General features: G+C 47.1%; 1 protein-coding gene across 1 annotated transcript in view; it reads left to right on the top strand.

Annotated features, from left to right (window-relative positions):
• The window catches only part of STAB2 (stabilin 2), a 164,138-nt gene that overhangs the window by 65,822 nt on the left and 83,052 nt on the right, over positions 1 to 15,264 (top strand). Inside the window, exons 18-25 of the mRNA XM_042947554.1 lie at positions 1,023 to 1,175; positions 3,900 to 3,962; positions 6,819 to 6,905; positions 8,011 to 8,097; positions 9,425 to 9,536; positions 11,465 to 11,645; positions 13,746 to 13,839; positions 15,066 to 15,224. Of these exons, the coding sequence (XP_042803488.1) occupies positions 1,023 to 1,175; positions 3,900 to 3,962; positions 6,819 to 6,905; positions 8,011 to 8,097; positions 9,425 to 9,536; positions 11,465 to 11,645; positions 13,746 to 13,839; positions 15,066 to 15,224 (936 nt within the window). The remainder of the gene's footprint in view (positions 1 to 1,022; positions 1,176 to 3,899; positions 3,963 to 6,818; positions 6,906 to 8,010; positions 8,098 to 9,424; positions 9,537 to 11,464; positions 11,646 to 13,745; positions 13,840 to 15,065; positions 15,225 to 15,264) is intronic.

The raw sequence follows: 15,264 nt of genomic DNA on the forward strand, positions 1-15,264 counted from the left end.
AAGGGTGGGGCTGACATTTTACATAAAGTGCCCAAGAAATCCTCATGGAGAAGAAAATATCAGGGCAAAGTCCTGAAGGAAATGAAGGAACAAGCAGCATGAATATCTGGAGGAAGGAACATTCTAGAGACAGGAAACAAAGAAAGGATATTCCTGGATGAGAAACAGCAAGCTCATCATGGCTGGAACTGAGGGGTTGAAGGAGGAGCGGTTGGAGAGGTCAAGGCAGTAGGAGGGAGAAGGAGAAGTGGGGTCAGGTCACACATGGCCGAAGAACTCTTTACTTTAAATGAGATGAGAGGCCCTGGGGGATTTCAAGCAGGGCAGATGACATGATCGGATGCATGTTCAGGAAAGGCTAGTCTGGAGCTGATCGCAATAACCCAGAGAAGAACGATGGTGACTCAGACCAAGGAGCAGGGGTGTGGGAAGACGTGGATACATTCTGAAGCTATTTTGAAGGAAGCCTCAAGAGAATTTGCTGATGGATTAGAGGAAGAAGACTCCTGAGCTTCTGACTCGACCCCCCAGAAGGATGGAGTTGCCATGAATACTGCAGGTGGAGCAGATTTGGGGGGAGTGGTGCGGAGGTCAGAATTCTTTGCTAATCTATTCATTTTCTGCTCCCTGCCTACAACATTAGCAAGAACTTGTCTGGTTTGGTTTTGGTTTTGGTTTTGGGGTGGTTTTTTTGTGTTTTTTTTTTTGTTTTTTGGGTTGTTTTTTTTTTACTGATGTATCCCCAGCACCTAAAGCAGAGCTTAATACAAGGTCAATAAATGTATCTGAATGAATGGATCCCCAGTTCGCCAACAGAGAGGTAAAACAGTTACGCCAAGGTCTCTTAGCAAATACATTATAGAGCTGGAATATGAGCCCAACCCTTCTCATAGCAACCTTCCACTCAAAAAAAAGTTAAGTGATGTTGAAGGCTCTTTAGAGAGGTTGCCCCTACTCAGCTCTGCCTGAGGATTGCTGGTGCCCTGCAGGACAGAACAAAAGATGTCATTGCTTCTTTCCAGGGACAGATTCTGGCAAATGGTGTAGCAATGGAAGACACTGAAGTCACTGCCAAAAATGGTCGAATCTACACCCTGACTGGAGTTCTTGTTCCTCCCTCCATTGTGCCCATTCTGCCTCACCGATGTGATGAAACCAAGAGAGAGATGAAATTGGTAAGGAAACTAGAAAAATAAAGAGGGGCCCCTAAACAGCCCCACAGAGTAGGTAACATTCTTTCCTCTCACAATTCTCAGGAAGCTGACAAGGAGAATTTCACCACAGGAGACTCATTCCAGAGGGGTTTCCGCCTCCATGAAGAGGCAGGCAGACCCAAGGTCCTATTTCATAAAGTGTGAATGAAGGCTCCACTGGGGAATTTTCCACAATGATCGATGCCTCCCAGCTATATTGGCTTTTTAGAGCTGCCATAACAAACTACCACAAACTCAGAGGCTTAGAACAACAGAAATTTATTCTCTCACAATTCTGGCGGCCAGTGGCCTGAAATCAAGGGATTAGCAGGGCCGTGCTCCCTCTGAAGGCTCTGGAAGGGAGATCCTTCCTTGCCTCTTCTGGCTACTGCTGCCTCCCAGTGATCCTTGGCATTGGCTTTCTTCCCTGTGTAGGTCACTGTGTGTCCCCTTCGCTTCTTTAAAGGACACCAGTCAATAGATTCAGAGCCGACCCTAATCTAGTATGACCCCAGCTTAACTAACTACATTTGCAAAGACTCAATCAGGAGAACATGAATTTGGTGGGGAACACACTATTCAACCCACTACCCTTGAAGAAGCAGGATCAATCCTTGTCTCTGTCACCTGGGACTACCTTGCTCCAGGCCCATAGCTTTACTCTAAGAAACTTAAAATAGAACTTCTTCTCAGGGAGATGCTCTGGCCTCACCAATCAACCATCTTTCTGTTCTTCTTTTCAAATGCCAAACTTTCTGTTTGCCTAAGAGCTTGGGTACCCTCTAATGGCCTTTCCTGTTTCCATAGCAACTTACTTGGTTCAGCTGCTTCTCTTCAAAGCACCCCAAATTTCAACACTGCTGTACATGTAATCTTTCAGTTCCCATGGAAACCATACCCCCAAAGTTGCAGCAATAGTAGGTCTGGGACACTCAATAATACTCTTCAGGACACTTCAATAATGCTTCAATGATTGTTCTCAAAATATCCTTGGAATATGGGCATTGAACAAGGAATAATGGCCTCATTTTATAGGTTTTGTTTATTCCCTCTTCTTATCGTGAAGGCTGGAAATAGCCAGTTGGACACCTGGCACAGGATTGTGGCTGGCTCTTCTGATATGTTTTAGGATATTGTGATGGGACTAGCCCTCTGTGCCCTTCATATACCATAAGGAGGATTTGATTCAACTCTGAGCACCGCCTTTTAAGAGAGGCAGAGAGTCACTTTCACAGCCAGTTTCTGGCAGTGATTTATGCTTGGTTCATTCTCTGAAAAAAGTTTTGGCAGGTGCATCACCTGGCTTGGGCCGGGGTGAAGATCAGAACAGACCAGCTGAGAATAGTCTCATCTTCTATTGCAAAGGTGAAAGATTTAGGAAACTAGGGCCTCTGCCAGAAAGACTCAACAGGAATCTAATTATTGACTTCAGAGCTTCCCCACCCCAAGCAGCTGCAACTCAATATGTGACTTTGAGAGGCAACCCAAAGGATTTTGGTTTAATAGGGGAAAGAGCTTGCCAACACCTGCCTTAGGATGGTCTTCTTTTACTATTTTCTCTGGGTTTAAGGCCAAATCTATATGCTCTACTTGATTTAGGATGGTTTTGATGAGGTCTATTAAAAGTACAAATGCATTCTCTGTGAAATATTTAGGGCAACACAGACTAGGAGAGGCAGGCAGTGTCTAGAAGTCTCAATTTTCACCAGCTTGAACCCATAGCTGCCTTTAGGTATGTATGTTTAGAGGTTTAATTAATAATTCTCTGTTCTAGTTAGAGCCCCCACAGGAAACAGAACTTATCCCAACAGTTCAAATGAAGAGACTTTAATGAAACTACTACAGAGAGGTGGGCGGGGCTAAGGAGACAAACCAGTGATGCTGGGGCATCCAAGGAGAAGTAATGGCAGGAAACCATTACCACCCAAGATCAAGGAAGTGAGGAGGGAAGGGACTGGAGGTACCTGAACCCAATGAGGGCTGGAAGGATGGAAGAAGTGACATCTATCAGGAGCTATAGGAATGATATCCAAGCAGAGATGTAGGGAAGAAGTACCTTGATCTTGCCCTCCTCCTACCCACCAGTCTCCTGCTGGCACGTCACATTGGCCAAGACCAATCAGAAGCTGGCAGGAGAGGCTGAGAGACTGTTCTTTGACATCTACCTGCTGGAGCACAGAGCCCAATAGAGACGGTCAGAGAATTGATCTGGGAAGATTTGGAGGCACACACCCCTCTCCTTCCTCCTGAATTCAGAACCAATGAAGCAAGAAGCCCAAGGGAGTGAAAGGCAGAGATTCAACATTCAGCTCCATTGGTGGGAAGCTAATTGGAGAACAAGGCCATAAGTGTGCGGCCAGCACTAATGTGTCACCCCTAGCAGGTGGACAACTGCAGTGCCTCCCTGGGGACGGGTGCCTTACATGGCACAGAGTCAATCAGAAGCCTGAGGCCGGTGGACCCACAATCTGACCCTGAAAGTGGGGGTGGAGTGGGCCGCTCTGAACAGGCTGAGCTCCAGGTCCCAATCCCTCTGGCACTGACTTCACTCCTCGCTGGGGAGGCATCAGTGGGGAGTGGAGACAGAGGCCTCGAGTGTTGAACTAGTGGAACCCCCTCCGTAGGAGGGACACATGAGACTGGATCGGGTGGTCCCTGCTCCCTCTTCCAGGGGCGCCTGTACTGATCCATTGTCTTCCCTTCCAGGGCACCTGTGTGAGCTGTTCCCTGGTGTATTGGAGCAAATGTCCTGCTAATTCTGAGCGCACAGTGAGTGTGACAGCTTCATGAAACCACACAACACCCAAGCAACCCCCACTGGTGGTGTTTCTCATCCTTTCTACCTTTCTTCTTAAAAGATATTAATTCAGGGGCGCCTGGGTGGCTCAGTCAGTTAAGCATCTGACTCTTGGTCTCTGCTCAGGTCATGATCTCACAGTTTGTGAGTTCGAGCCCCACGTCAGGCTCTGCACTAGCCGTGTGGGGCCTGCTTGGGATTGTCTCTCTTTCCCTCTCTCTCTGCCTCTCCCCTGCTCACTCTTTTTCTCTCTCAAATAAATAAACTGAAAAAGAAAAAAGATATCTATTCCAACTGGGGTAACTTCACACTAGCTCTTAGCCTACTATATGGGGGAGGGTAACAGAGCTGTGTTTGAATACTTGCTCATTAACCCTAGGTGCATTGCTTAACCTTTACACTAACTTCCTTTGTCTGTAAGTAATAATAATAATAATAATAATAATAATAACAATAATAGGATTAGCATAGATAAAAACCCAAGTACAATACCTAAATCAAGCGGCTACTCAGTAAAGGTTCATTCCTTCCCTACTTAGCCCTCCTAAGTTTGTGCAGGGGGGGCAAACCTTTACCTTCACCATCTGAAGGTCTCCAGCTGGGCCTGAGAATTAAATTAACATTAGACGGATTAACAAGAGGAAAGTTCACAGCTTTAACATGCTCCTTGGGAGCCCCCTGAGGAAAATGAAGACGCGAAGAAACGGCAAAACCCAAACTTTTATATAGTAGGTTGACTAAAGAGAGGCAATCGTGGAAAAGTCGTGAAAACGTACAGGGAGGCTGGAGGAAGTTCACAGCTATTTTAACAAGGTCCATTGGTGCAGGTTTTTCTTGACTTCAGCTTCCTGTCTCTGGTGACAAGATGTCTCTTGGGTCCTGATGCAGGGAGGGCATCTTTCACAGGACAGTTTGATCTGTTTTCAGAAAGAAATGGGGAGGTCAGAAGCCAGAGTGTCCCTTTTCTATCTGCTGTTTTTCAAAATAATCTCTATGCCGAAATGGCCTTATTTGGCACATTCTGCCACAGCATACTCCTGTTTGCCCTTCCTAAGCATTTTTCTAGATAGAAATACAAAGACTATCAAGAAAATGATGTTAGGACCGTCAAACCCTTTTCAAGTTTCACTGAATTCTGGACACATCTATTGAGAGCTGGTTCCTAGAGCATAAAGACAAATGAGTTACTGTTTTTGTTCTGGTTTTGTTCTTGTGTTGAGAAGCTCTAATCTAACAAGGAAACAGATAGTATATAACAATCCAGAATTCATATGTCAAGGACTCTACTGGTGGCAAAAGCAAAATGCTCCAAGGTAAAATTGATGAGAGAAATTTCTGCCTATAACTTTGTCCTAAAAAAGAGCATATCAACCAGAAGTTTCATTCAACACTAGCATAGATCACTAGGGAAGGACATGAGATCTTTAACACAATCCTACTGAGAAGCACTTAATAAGGCAAAACGTTAAAATTAAATAGGCACAGCTGTTCAGGTATTTATTTTGCTCAGTACAGCCATCACCGCTGAGTCCTGCAGGATGCTGTCAACCAGGGAATATGGAGAGGGAGGAGAAAAGAGGAAATCATGTTGACTACCATCAGTAATTGTTGTGTGCCAGACATTGTTCTAAATGCTTTATATAGCAAACCTATGAGGTAGGTATATTATCATTATATCCATCGTGTAATCTGGGAATGAGGTAAGGAAACATAGAATATCTTGCACAAGGTCACACAGCTAATATGTGGCAAAACCATGACTCTACATTGTCTCAGCCCAAGTAAGAAAAAGAAGGAGAGGAAGAAGGGGTAATTAGACCATGGGTTAGAACCAGAAAAGCCTCAGAACTGCCCTTCGCAGGCTCTTATGATCTAGACTTGCTTAATTATCCTGAGATCCGACAAGAGGACTGAATATTCCTTCCTCAGTGTCCTCAAAATTCCTTTATATATCTCAGATTTTAGGATTTTATAGTCTGTGAAATTCTCAGTGCTACCTTCTTAAGCTTCAGCATCAACGTTTCTCTAACATAAACTTTGAGCCAGGGACAAAATGCTTATGATAAAACCTGGGGTCAGCATTATCGTCCCATTTCACAGATGAGGCAGCTGAGGCCCACAGAGACTACGTGACTTGCCTCTGCTATCCTAAAGCTAGTACATGGTAAGACCCATTCTCGGGACATTTTAGAAAAAAAAGATTTACCTGTCTGGGCCTCAGTTCCCTCATCTACAAAGAGGGATGAAAAATATCCACATGGAGTTAAAGATAGATGACCTCATATATGCAATGTGTCTGCCCTTAGTAAGTTCTCACTGAAATGGGAGCTCTAGATAATTATGATTAGGCACCAGGGGTTACAGAGGGAAAAGTTGCATTTAAACCTGCCCCCCTACCCATACACAACATTCCTGATTGTAGATCTTTCTACAAATTAGAGAGAGACTCTACTGCCTCCAAAATTTCTATATAGCAGGAACTTAGGGATGGCTATTGATCGGAAGGGGAGGCTAAGCCACATCCTGGATGAACAGGAAAGTGTTCCCTGATTGATTGGCAATGTCTGCTATGGCACGAGAGGAGATGTAAAGATAAATGTGCCCTTATTTGTGCAAATCCCGCCTGTATTCTACCAAGAAGGTAACCGAGGCCTAAAGAAGGTGACTGAGCTCTGGCTGGGAGCCACGTGGGCTGGTGTGCTCTGGGGTGCTTCCCTGACATCGACAGTAAATGGAAGTAGGATGTCCAGTATATGCAGAAGCTGACCAACCCCCAGAGGACCTCAAAACACAGACTCAGTGCATTTTTCCCATTGGCTTTCTTCCAGACGCTCTTCACACACAGATGTGTCTACACTGGCAGAATAAGGAGCCTGAAGAGCGGCTGTGCCAGATACTGTAATGCCACTGTGAAGGTGAGGCCAGCAGCAAAGGGCAGCTCTAGGGCGACGCTCTTGGGCCTCAGGGTCTGTGGGCTCACAGGTTGCTGGTGGGGCCTTGGCAATGTCTTCCTACAGGGGAATGGAAGGGCGGACTCTACATGGCGTCTGGGTCACCCCCCTCCCTGCATCCATCTCTCCTGTGGCTCCCTATGGCTCTTAACACAGAGCCTACACTCCCGATGCTCCCGCATGGCCCAGCCTCTGCCAGGGCTCCGACCTGTCTCTTACCCTCACTCCCACATCAGAACGTGCACGCTTTCCCCTCCCTCCCTCGGAGAGCTCTTCCAGGATTGTCTTGGAACTGGTTCATCTTTCAAGTGTTTAACTCACCCCCTGTCACCACCCAATGCACAGTGGCCCCCCAGTCTCCCCTGACCTTTGTCCCCACCTGCCACCATTTCACTACAGTATTTTGTCTTCCCAGCAATTACAGATCTTGCAAACTTACTTTCTTTCTTTCTTTCTTTCTTTCTTTCTTTCTTTCTTCCTTCCTTCCTTCCTTCCTTCCTTTCTTTCTTTCTTCCTTTCTTTGTTTCTTCCTTTCTTTCTTCCTTCCTTCCTTCCTTCCTTCCTTTCTTTCTTCCTTCCTTTCTTCCTTCCTTCCTTTCTTTCTTTCTTCCTTCCTTCCTTTCTTCCTTCCTTCTTTCTTTCTACCTTCCTTCCTTTCTTCCTTCCTTCCTTTCTTCCTTCCTTTCTTTCTCTCTTTATTTCTTTCTTCCTTCCTTTCTTCCTTCCTTCCTTTCTTTCTTTCTTTATTTCTTTCTTCCTTCCTTTCTTTCTTCCTTTCTTTTTTTTTTTTTTAATTTGTGGTCTCTTCCTGGACTTGATAGACCATGGGCTGCATGAGCACAAGCCTTCATGTCTCGTTCTCACGGTGCCAGAGCCGGGTTGGCACGCGGTCAGCCTTAGTACGTGTGTGGCGAGCAGATGGCTGTGCACCAGCCGTGCTGTCATCTGCAAGAGAGAAAGTCGGGCTCACACAGGGTTGATTATAATAATGGAAATTAAAATATACTTCCTTTGAGAAATTGGCACTCTGCTTGCGGTTTCAAAAAGCAACATGCATTTTGTTTTTCAGATACCAAAGTGCTGCAAAGGCTTCTACGGGCCGGACTGCAACCAGTGTCCAGGAGGCTTCTCGAATCCGTGCTCTGGGAACGGCCAGGTAATGAAAACTTTGTCATGAATGCTGAGGTTGACCTGTCCTAAGTCAAGTGGGAAAATAAGTTTTAAAATCACTAAACCAAGAAGTGTTACAGTGTCAACCACTACTCCCAGGAAGTACAAGAAATAGATCAGTTGCTAAAAGAACAGAAGGTTCTGCAGCAGAAGGAATCTGGGGACAGAGGGCAACAGGGGTGGGGAGTGGGGAGTCTGGTGGTGTTCCAGTGTCTGCTTTCCTGCTGCTGACCACTTGACCTTGGATAGCTCAACAAGGCTCCCTCTGACCCCACTTTCCTCTTATGGGAGGTAGCAGGGTACCCTGCATTGACCTCCAAGATTCCTTCCAAAACTAAGATTCTGTGATAATTTAAACAAACAAAAAAAAGCACTGCCCAGTGATTGCTTTTTTTTTTAAGTTTATTTATTTTGAGACAGAGACAGAGACAGAGTGCTAGCGGGGGAGGGGCAGAGAGAGGAGAGACAATCTTAAGCAGTCTCCGCATCATCAGTACAGAGCCCCATGTGGGGCTCAAACTCACGAACCATGAGATAATGACCTGAGAGGCAAGATCAAGAGTCAGACGCTTAATTGACTGCGCCACCCAGGTGCCCCTGGGTGATTGCCTTTTTCAACCCACCTCCAAAACCTAGTAAAATGTGAAGGCCCAAATTTAACTCACCTAGTTTGGAGGCTAAACAAACAAAGGTAAAACGAGCTACGGTTCACATGGGAAATTACAGATCTACACATTTAAGAAACCCAGATCTGAAATATGCCCCTTTTGAGGGGAAGGAAAAACCGCACTCATGAGCAGGTTGAGGCGAGGTGAGGAGAACAGGGCAGAGCGGGTACTAATCAGCTACTGCAGCTGACGGCGGGAGGCCCGGGGGCCCGACCGGGATGCGCGGCGAGCGCTGCAAAGCCAACCTGGAAAAGGCTGAAAAGGCAAAAAGTCTTACGCTGCAGGGGGAGACACTGCTGTCTGAAGTCATAAAGCAGAGCAATGGAGACAACGGCCAGCCTTCTTGCTGAAGGTCGGTGGCTTGTCACACCATCCCTCAAGCATTGTTTGCAGGTTCCCAGTGCGCCACCGCGACCCCCTTCCTCCCTGAATGGCTTCCCTTAACGTTCGATATCCCAACTCAGGAGCCCAAGCCTGTCGCTGTTTTAGCATCCTACCTGATACCAATACAACTCTGCTTTCTACAAGGAGTCCCAAAGAGATGGAATCTGCACTCAAAGGAGTCAGGCCATGGCACGATGGCATCTGGGGCTCCTTCACGGGTGAGTGTTTTCCTAACGCCCTTGGGGCCTCCTTTGCTTGCAGTGCGCAGATGGCCTCGATGGCAACGGGACGTGCATTTGCCAGGACGGCTTCCAAGGCTCCCAGTGCCAGTTCTGCTCCGACCCCAATAAATATGGACCCCGGTGTGACAAAAGTAAGTGGCACTTCCCAGGCTTCCTCCTGCTCAGGAGCCCAGGATCCCTCAGCCGGGATCCCTGCTGCACTGCAGCAAAGCAATAGTGCAGACACAGCCCCTTGGCCAGGCATTAAACAAAAATGCAGTTACATAATCTTGAAAACATGCATCATGCTTTTTAAAATTGCATCATGTATATATTTAAGAGGAGAGATACATAGATCTACCAAAATAAATATCGACGTATATTTCTTCACTAAGATTAGAACTTGAAAGAACAAAATGATTAGATCAGAGTTGCTGTGGAATCAAGCCGACCAAAGTTAAATCCCCACGCTGCAACTGACAGGTTGTGTGACCTTAGAAAAAGTCTCTCATCGAGCCTCAATTTCCCCATTTATAAAATGAAGTTTGGTACCCACGTCATGGGTTTTTGATGAAGTCAGATCATAATTTAAGGCTTTAGCACAGAGCTTGCACCAGCAAGAAATCCGTAGATGGAGCTGTTACTACTCTCACTACTAACTCATCCATTTGTTACAAAGCACACAGCCCTTCCCCTCTCTTACCTTGTCTGATCTTCATAGCCACCTTTGAAGATGGCCAGGACATTAGAGCACAGCAGGGGCACGGCTGCCGATCTTAATCCACTGTTCTTTGTGCCAAATAAGGTTTCTCGGGGGAAAAAATAAAGTTTTATTCCAAAGCCTACTAACGCTGGCATTTTTATGAGGCCAGTGGGGCAGGATGCCGAGGTCAGGGAAGGCTTGGTGGGGGCTGCCTACACCAACGCCTCTCGTCCTGCTCTGTGGCTGCCTGCCATCCCTGGTGGGAGAGCCTCCCCTTCCTTCTGGCCCCCTGTCCCTTGCCAATTAAGCCCTGGCTGGTTTAAAAGTTTATGAAAAGTCTTTTGTTTTAAATCCAGCCATGCTTTTCCAGCCCTCTCACTCTGGCTCTCTTCCCTGTCCTGGATATTGGCTCCAAGCACCCACAGGAATCCCTCTCCCATCGCCCTCCTGGGGCAGAACCACAGATGCCTTCCTTTCTGATCATATCCAAATCCCCAAATCCTTGCCACTGAAGTTTGAGAAACTTCCCCTCCTTCCTCTCTCTCCCGCATGCATTGGAGCTTGAGTCTGAAGCCCACATTGCAATTTTTAAGCACCTGTAATCAAAAGCAAAGCAAACAGCTCAAGTGGAAACTGGTAACAGGCATGTGGAACACCAGCTACTACACTGACCTACTGTGTCGGCACTTGGGCACGAACAGAAATGAAATTTGAAGGCCTAAGTTCGAGTCCCTGTTTGAAAACTTAGCAGCAAGTTAAGCAATTTGCTTCGCCTCCCTGGGCCTCGGTTTCCTCACCTGGAAATGAGGATGATGAAAGCACTCACCTTCAGAGGCTGGTGACTGTTCATGAGATGGTGCAGTTCAAGTCTGGCCCAGTGCCTAGGACGAGGTCAGTGCACAGATACTGACTATCAGTTATCCTGGTTTGCTGTGCTAGAGAGTGAGGAGCAAGTGTCAGCTGCACATCAGAGGCCATGCTGGCATGAGAAACCCCTTCTACAGATTCCAGAAAGGTCAGAAATTTCCAAACTAAGCTTTCTAACCACGAAGTAAATGAAGACCGAGTTCCTTGGCCTCTTTCACACACACACACACACACACACACACACACACACACACACACACGCAAAGCATTTCTGAGACTGTGTTATTCCCCTCCTTGATGGGACAGCCAAGCTCCCTGTCTCAGGCACACTGAGAGACACTTGACAAGCTAAGAAATAGCCCCAGAGCCTTCCCCAGCCTCAGCCCCACGTTCTTCTCTGTAGGCATGAGGGGTGGTGAGGGGAGATGGTCTCTCTCCTCCATACCTCATGTGTCCCATTGCTACACTTGTTCCCCCAACCCCTCAATGTCCCTCTTCCTTCCCTTCCAGAATGTCTGTGCATTTACGGAACATGCAATAACAGGATCGACAGTGACGGGGCCTGCCTGGCCGGCACGTGCAGAGAAGGCTCCACAGGGACGTTCTGCCACAAGCAGACCTCCACCTGCGGGCCCTACGTACAGTCCTGTCATATCCACGCCACCTGTGAATACAGCAATGGGACGGCAAGGTAGGCGCCACCCTTAACAGCCCACAGCCACTGTGCTCCCTGTAGATAGACCCCACCCATAACTATACTCTTTGCAAACAAAGCTCTGCTTTCTCTGGCTGCCAGTGTGGCTTTTGTGGAGAAAACCTCAGACTGAGCTGGGTTCAAATTGCAGCACCCCCTGCTTTGAGACTTATCAGCTGTGTGACCGTGGGTAAGCCGCTTAACCTCTCTGAGTCTCACTTTCTTCATCAGTACAGTAAGGATGATGTTGCCTACGTAGCAGGGCACTGGAGATTATAAAAACTGAATGTAAAAGCACCCAGCACCAGGGCTAGCACATCACAGGTGTTCAGTCATGGAAACTATGATTATTATCACCACTTATGCAAAGAAATGAACATTTGTCCACCACTTTCCAACCCTTTAAAAATGCCTTTACTGGGGCACGTGGGTGGCACAGTCAGGTAAGTGTCCAACTCTCCAGCTCAGCTCAGGTCATGATCTCACAGTTGGTGAGTTGGAGCCCCACATCAGGCTCTGTGCTAATTGCACAGAAACTGCTTGGGATTCTGTCTCTCCCTCTCTCTGCCCCTCCCCAGCTTGTGTGCTCTCTCTCTCTCTCTCTCTCTCTCTTTCTCTCTCTCTTTCTCTCTCTCTCTTTCTCTCTCTCTCTTTCTCCCTCTGTCTCTCAAAATACATAAATAAACTTTAAAAATAAAAAAATAAATAAAAATGCTTTTACTTCCTAAAGCCATTAATAATGACTCCCCTGTTAAAGTCATCTTATAGGAAATTGGCTCTTGGTCATTAGATCATGAAGTGGGCTTAGAGATGTGGGAGGGGCAATGTCAGAGGAGATTTCCCTTTCCAGGAAAATCTGCTTCAAAGTCAGTGACCACCCAAGAATATTCTGGGAGATGCAGAGAATGTCTAGTATTCTTGGTCTTATTTTTAAAGCATTTTTCTTAATTTGCAATTGCGTAGTTACTTACTTACCTGCTTATGATCTGTCTCCCCCACTAGACTGTGGGCAGCGTGGGCCCAAAGACTGTGTCTTCTCCTCCACGGTCGTCCAATAGAAATGCATCTGCCTTGAGAGTTAGGATCTACATCCATGCATAAGTCAAAAATCACAAGTTATCAAAACTGTCCTTAAAACCTCTGAAATCACCAACAAAGGGCTATCAACATGGGTCTGCACATACTATATAAACTTAGGTAAATCAAACAGTGTTGGAACCCATCAGTCTGGTTTTTTCATGTGGGTACCAGACTAAGTATTTTTTTTCCTCCAGGAGCCTTGATACATGAAAAACAATTCTATTTAAGTTTTTGTGAAGCACATATGATTGAATTTGCCACAGTGACATGGGATAGGGTGAAGCCACAGGCGACCCAGCACCTCTCAGAAGGGTCTCAATAAATTATTAGTGGAATGAAAGAATGAATGAACGGCGTGTTTGATAGTTAAAGTATCATGATGGGACATTTTGAAATGCGTGTCTGAAAGAAAGGGTGATGGGTCAGTAAACTATGTCCTCTCATGGAATCAGACGCCTGAGAGTGTCTTGCTCCAAAAAAACAAAATCTGAGGGACCAGAGAGGGGAGAGAGGAGAGGTCTCATCTGACTGTCATTTTCAAGTACGCTAAAAACTATTGCATAGAAGGGACGGGAGTTTTTCTCTGCAGAACCACAGATGCTAAGCTAGAGGCAGATTCCAGCCCTGTGGAAGCAGGAAAGCTGCCAGACGTGGGGCCTCACGAGACGCAAGCGTGTGGAGGTGCCCTGCTAAAGGCTCCACGTGCTGATCTCATCTCCACAGCTCTGGGAGCGAGATTTTAGACTCTCATTCCCGAGGAGGAAACAAAGTCTCCCAGAGGTTAAGGGACTCGTCCAGGGTCACACGACTGCTATGAGATGGGGCCTGGCTTCCCAGGTCTGACTGCAGATCCCCCGAAGTGCCCGTGACCACCTGACTACACTGGCTCCCTCCACAAGGGCAAACTGTCAAGCGCCTGGCCAGGAACCAGTTCAGCCCTGGCTGGCCGGCTTTCTCCTGGGCAGTGACTGCTTCCACGTCTGGGGCTGAATTTGTGCACTCACTCTTCTTTCGCAGCTGTGTTTGCAAAGCAGGATACGAAGGGGACGGAAGCCTCTGTTCAGAGACGGACCCTTGCGCAGGATTCACCCCGGGGGGCTGCAGCCACAATGTGAGTGTTGGTCTTCATTTCCAAGCGGCCTGGTGTTTTAGGAAATCCTGACCAAAAAGAGTGGTGTCTGATGGCTTTTCGTGTTAGCAGATTTGCTGGATTCCTGAAGCTTTGAAGACGGTGCTGGTGATTTCTGTGAGCTTCCATTCCTAAATCCACATGTGCAAGGGACGTCCCAGGACCACAGGAGCGCGGGTCTTTGGGCTCTTAAAAGCACAGCCTGAGGATCAGATATTGGAGATTATTAGTACTAAACTACTGATTCAAATATTACAGCTTACAAGAGACTTGAGTGCACCTGATCTCATTTGCTCTTCCCTCCCCGCCAGCCCAACGGGGCAGATGTTCTTATCCCCATTATACTGATGAAGAAACTGAGGTTTGGGGACAATAATAGAAACTAAATTCTATTATTGGATATAGCCCAGAGGTATAGCCCAAGCCCACCGCTGCCTTCAGAATACCTTTTGATTACCACCACCAGGCCGGAGTCACCTCCATTCCTTACCCACAGTTTAGAACCTCTCTGGCCCACCCACCAAGTATTCATGGCCCACCCACAGCCACAGTGACTTGAGGTGGATCAGATCGCGTTTCTCCCATGCTGAAACCCCTTCAGTAACTTCTCTTGGCTCTGAGGGTGAAATTCAATGTTAATGCCTTGCCCCACCCCCACCAGATGCCCCTTGGGCTAGTCCCGCCCACTCAACAACATACCTAGCACCTTTCTCCTCTCGCGCTGCCTTTCGGCCTCCTAAGGTGGTCATCCCGACAGGTCTGGACTTGGTACCATGGTTAGGAGCTTGGTCTTCAGCATTATGGAGACCTGAGTTTGCGAAGTTTTGTAGCTGTGTGACCAGAGGCAAGTTACTTACCTCCTCTAAGCCTACTTTCCTTACCTGTAACACAGACAATAACAGTACCTTCCTCAAGATGATGGCTTATACCAGCCAAACACTAACAACAGTCCCTGGCTCAATAAATGACAGCGATGTTCATGGTGATGGTCATTGGCTGGCCAACAACAAGCAATTCTGTTCCTTAAATCATCTCACCTTTTCTGTGGATCTCAGTGCAAATGTGCATATAGGATACAGTGCATACAGAAATAATTGTTTCTATTGCACTCCATGCAAACATCCGTTTCTAGAATGTACCTCCTTTTTTGGCTTTTGGGATCATGTGGCTCTGAGGTTTCAGAGATTTTGCTTCTTTTCCTCCTGCAGGCAGAATGCATCAAAACCGGCCCGGGGACCCACACATGCGTGTGCCAGGAGGGATGGACCGGGGACGGCAGAGACTGCTCGGAGATCAACAACTGCCTGTTGCCCGGCACCGGTGGCTGCCACGTCAATGCAACCTGTTTGTATGTGGGCCCCGGGCAGGTAGGTGCCACGTACTAGAGAGCCTAGAGGAGCAGGACTC

The sequence above is a fragment of the Panthera leo genome, chromosome B4 (assembly GCF_018350215.1).
Source record: "Panthera leo isolate Ple1 chromosome B4, P.leo_Ple1_pat1.1, whole genome shotgun sequence".
Classification (NCBI taxonomy): domain Eukaryota; kingdom Metazoa; phylum Chordata; class Mammalia; order Carnivora; family Felidae; genus Panthera; species Panthera leo.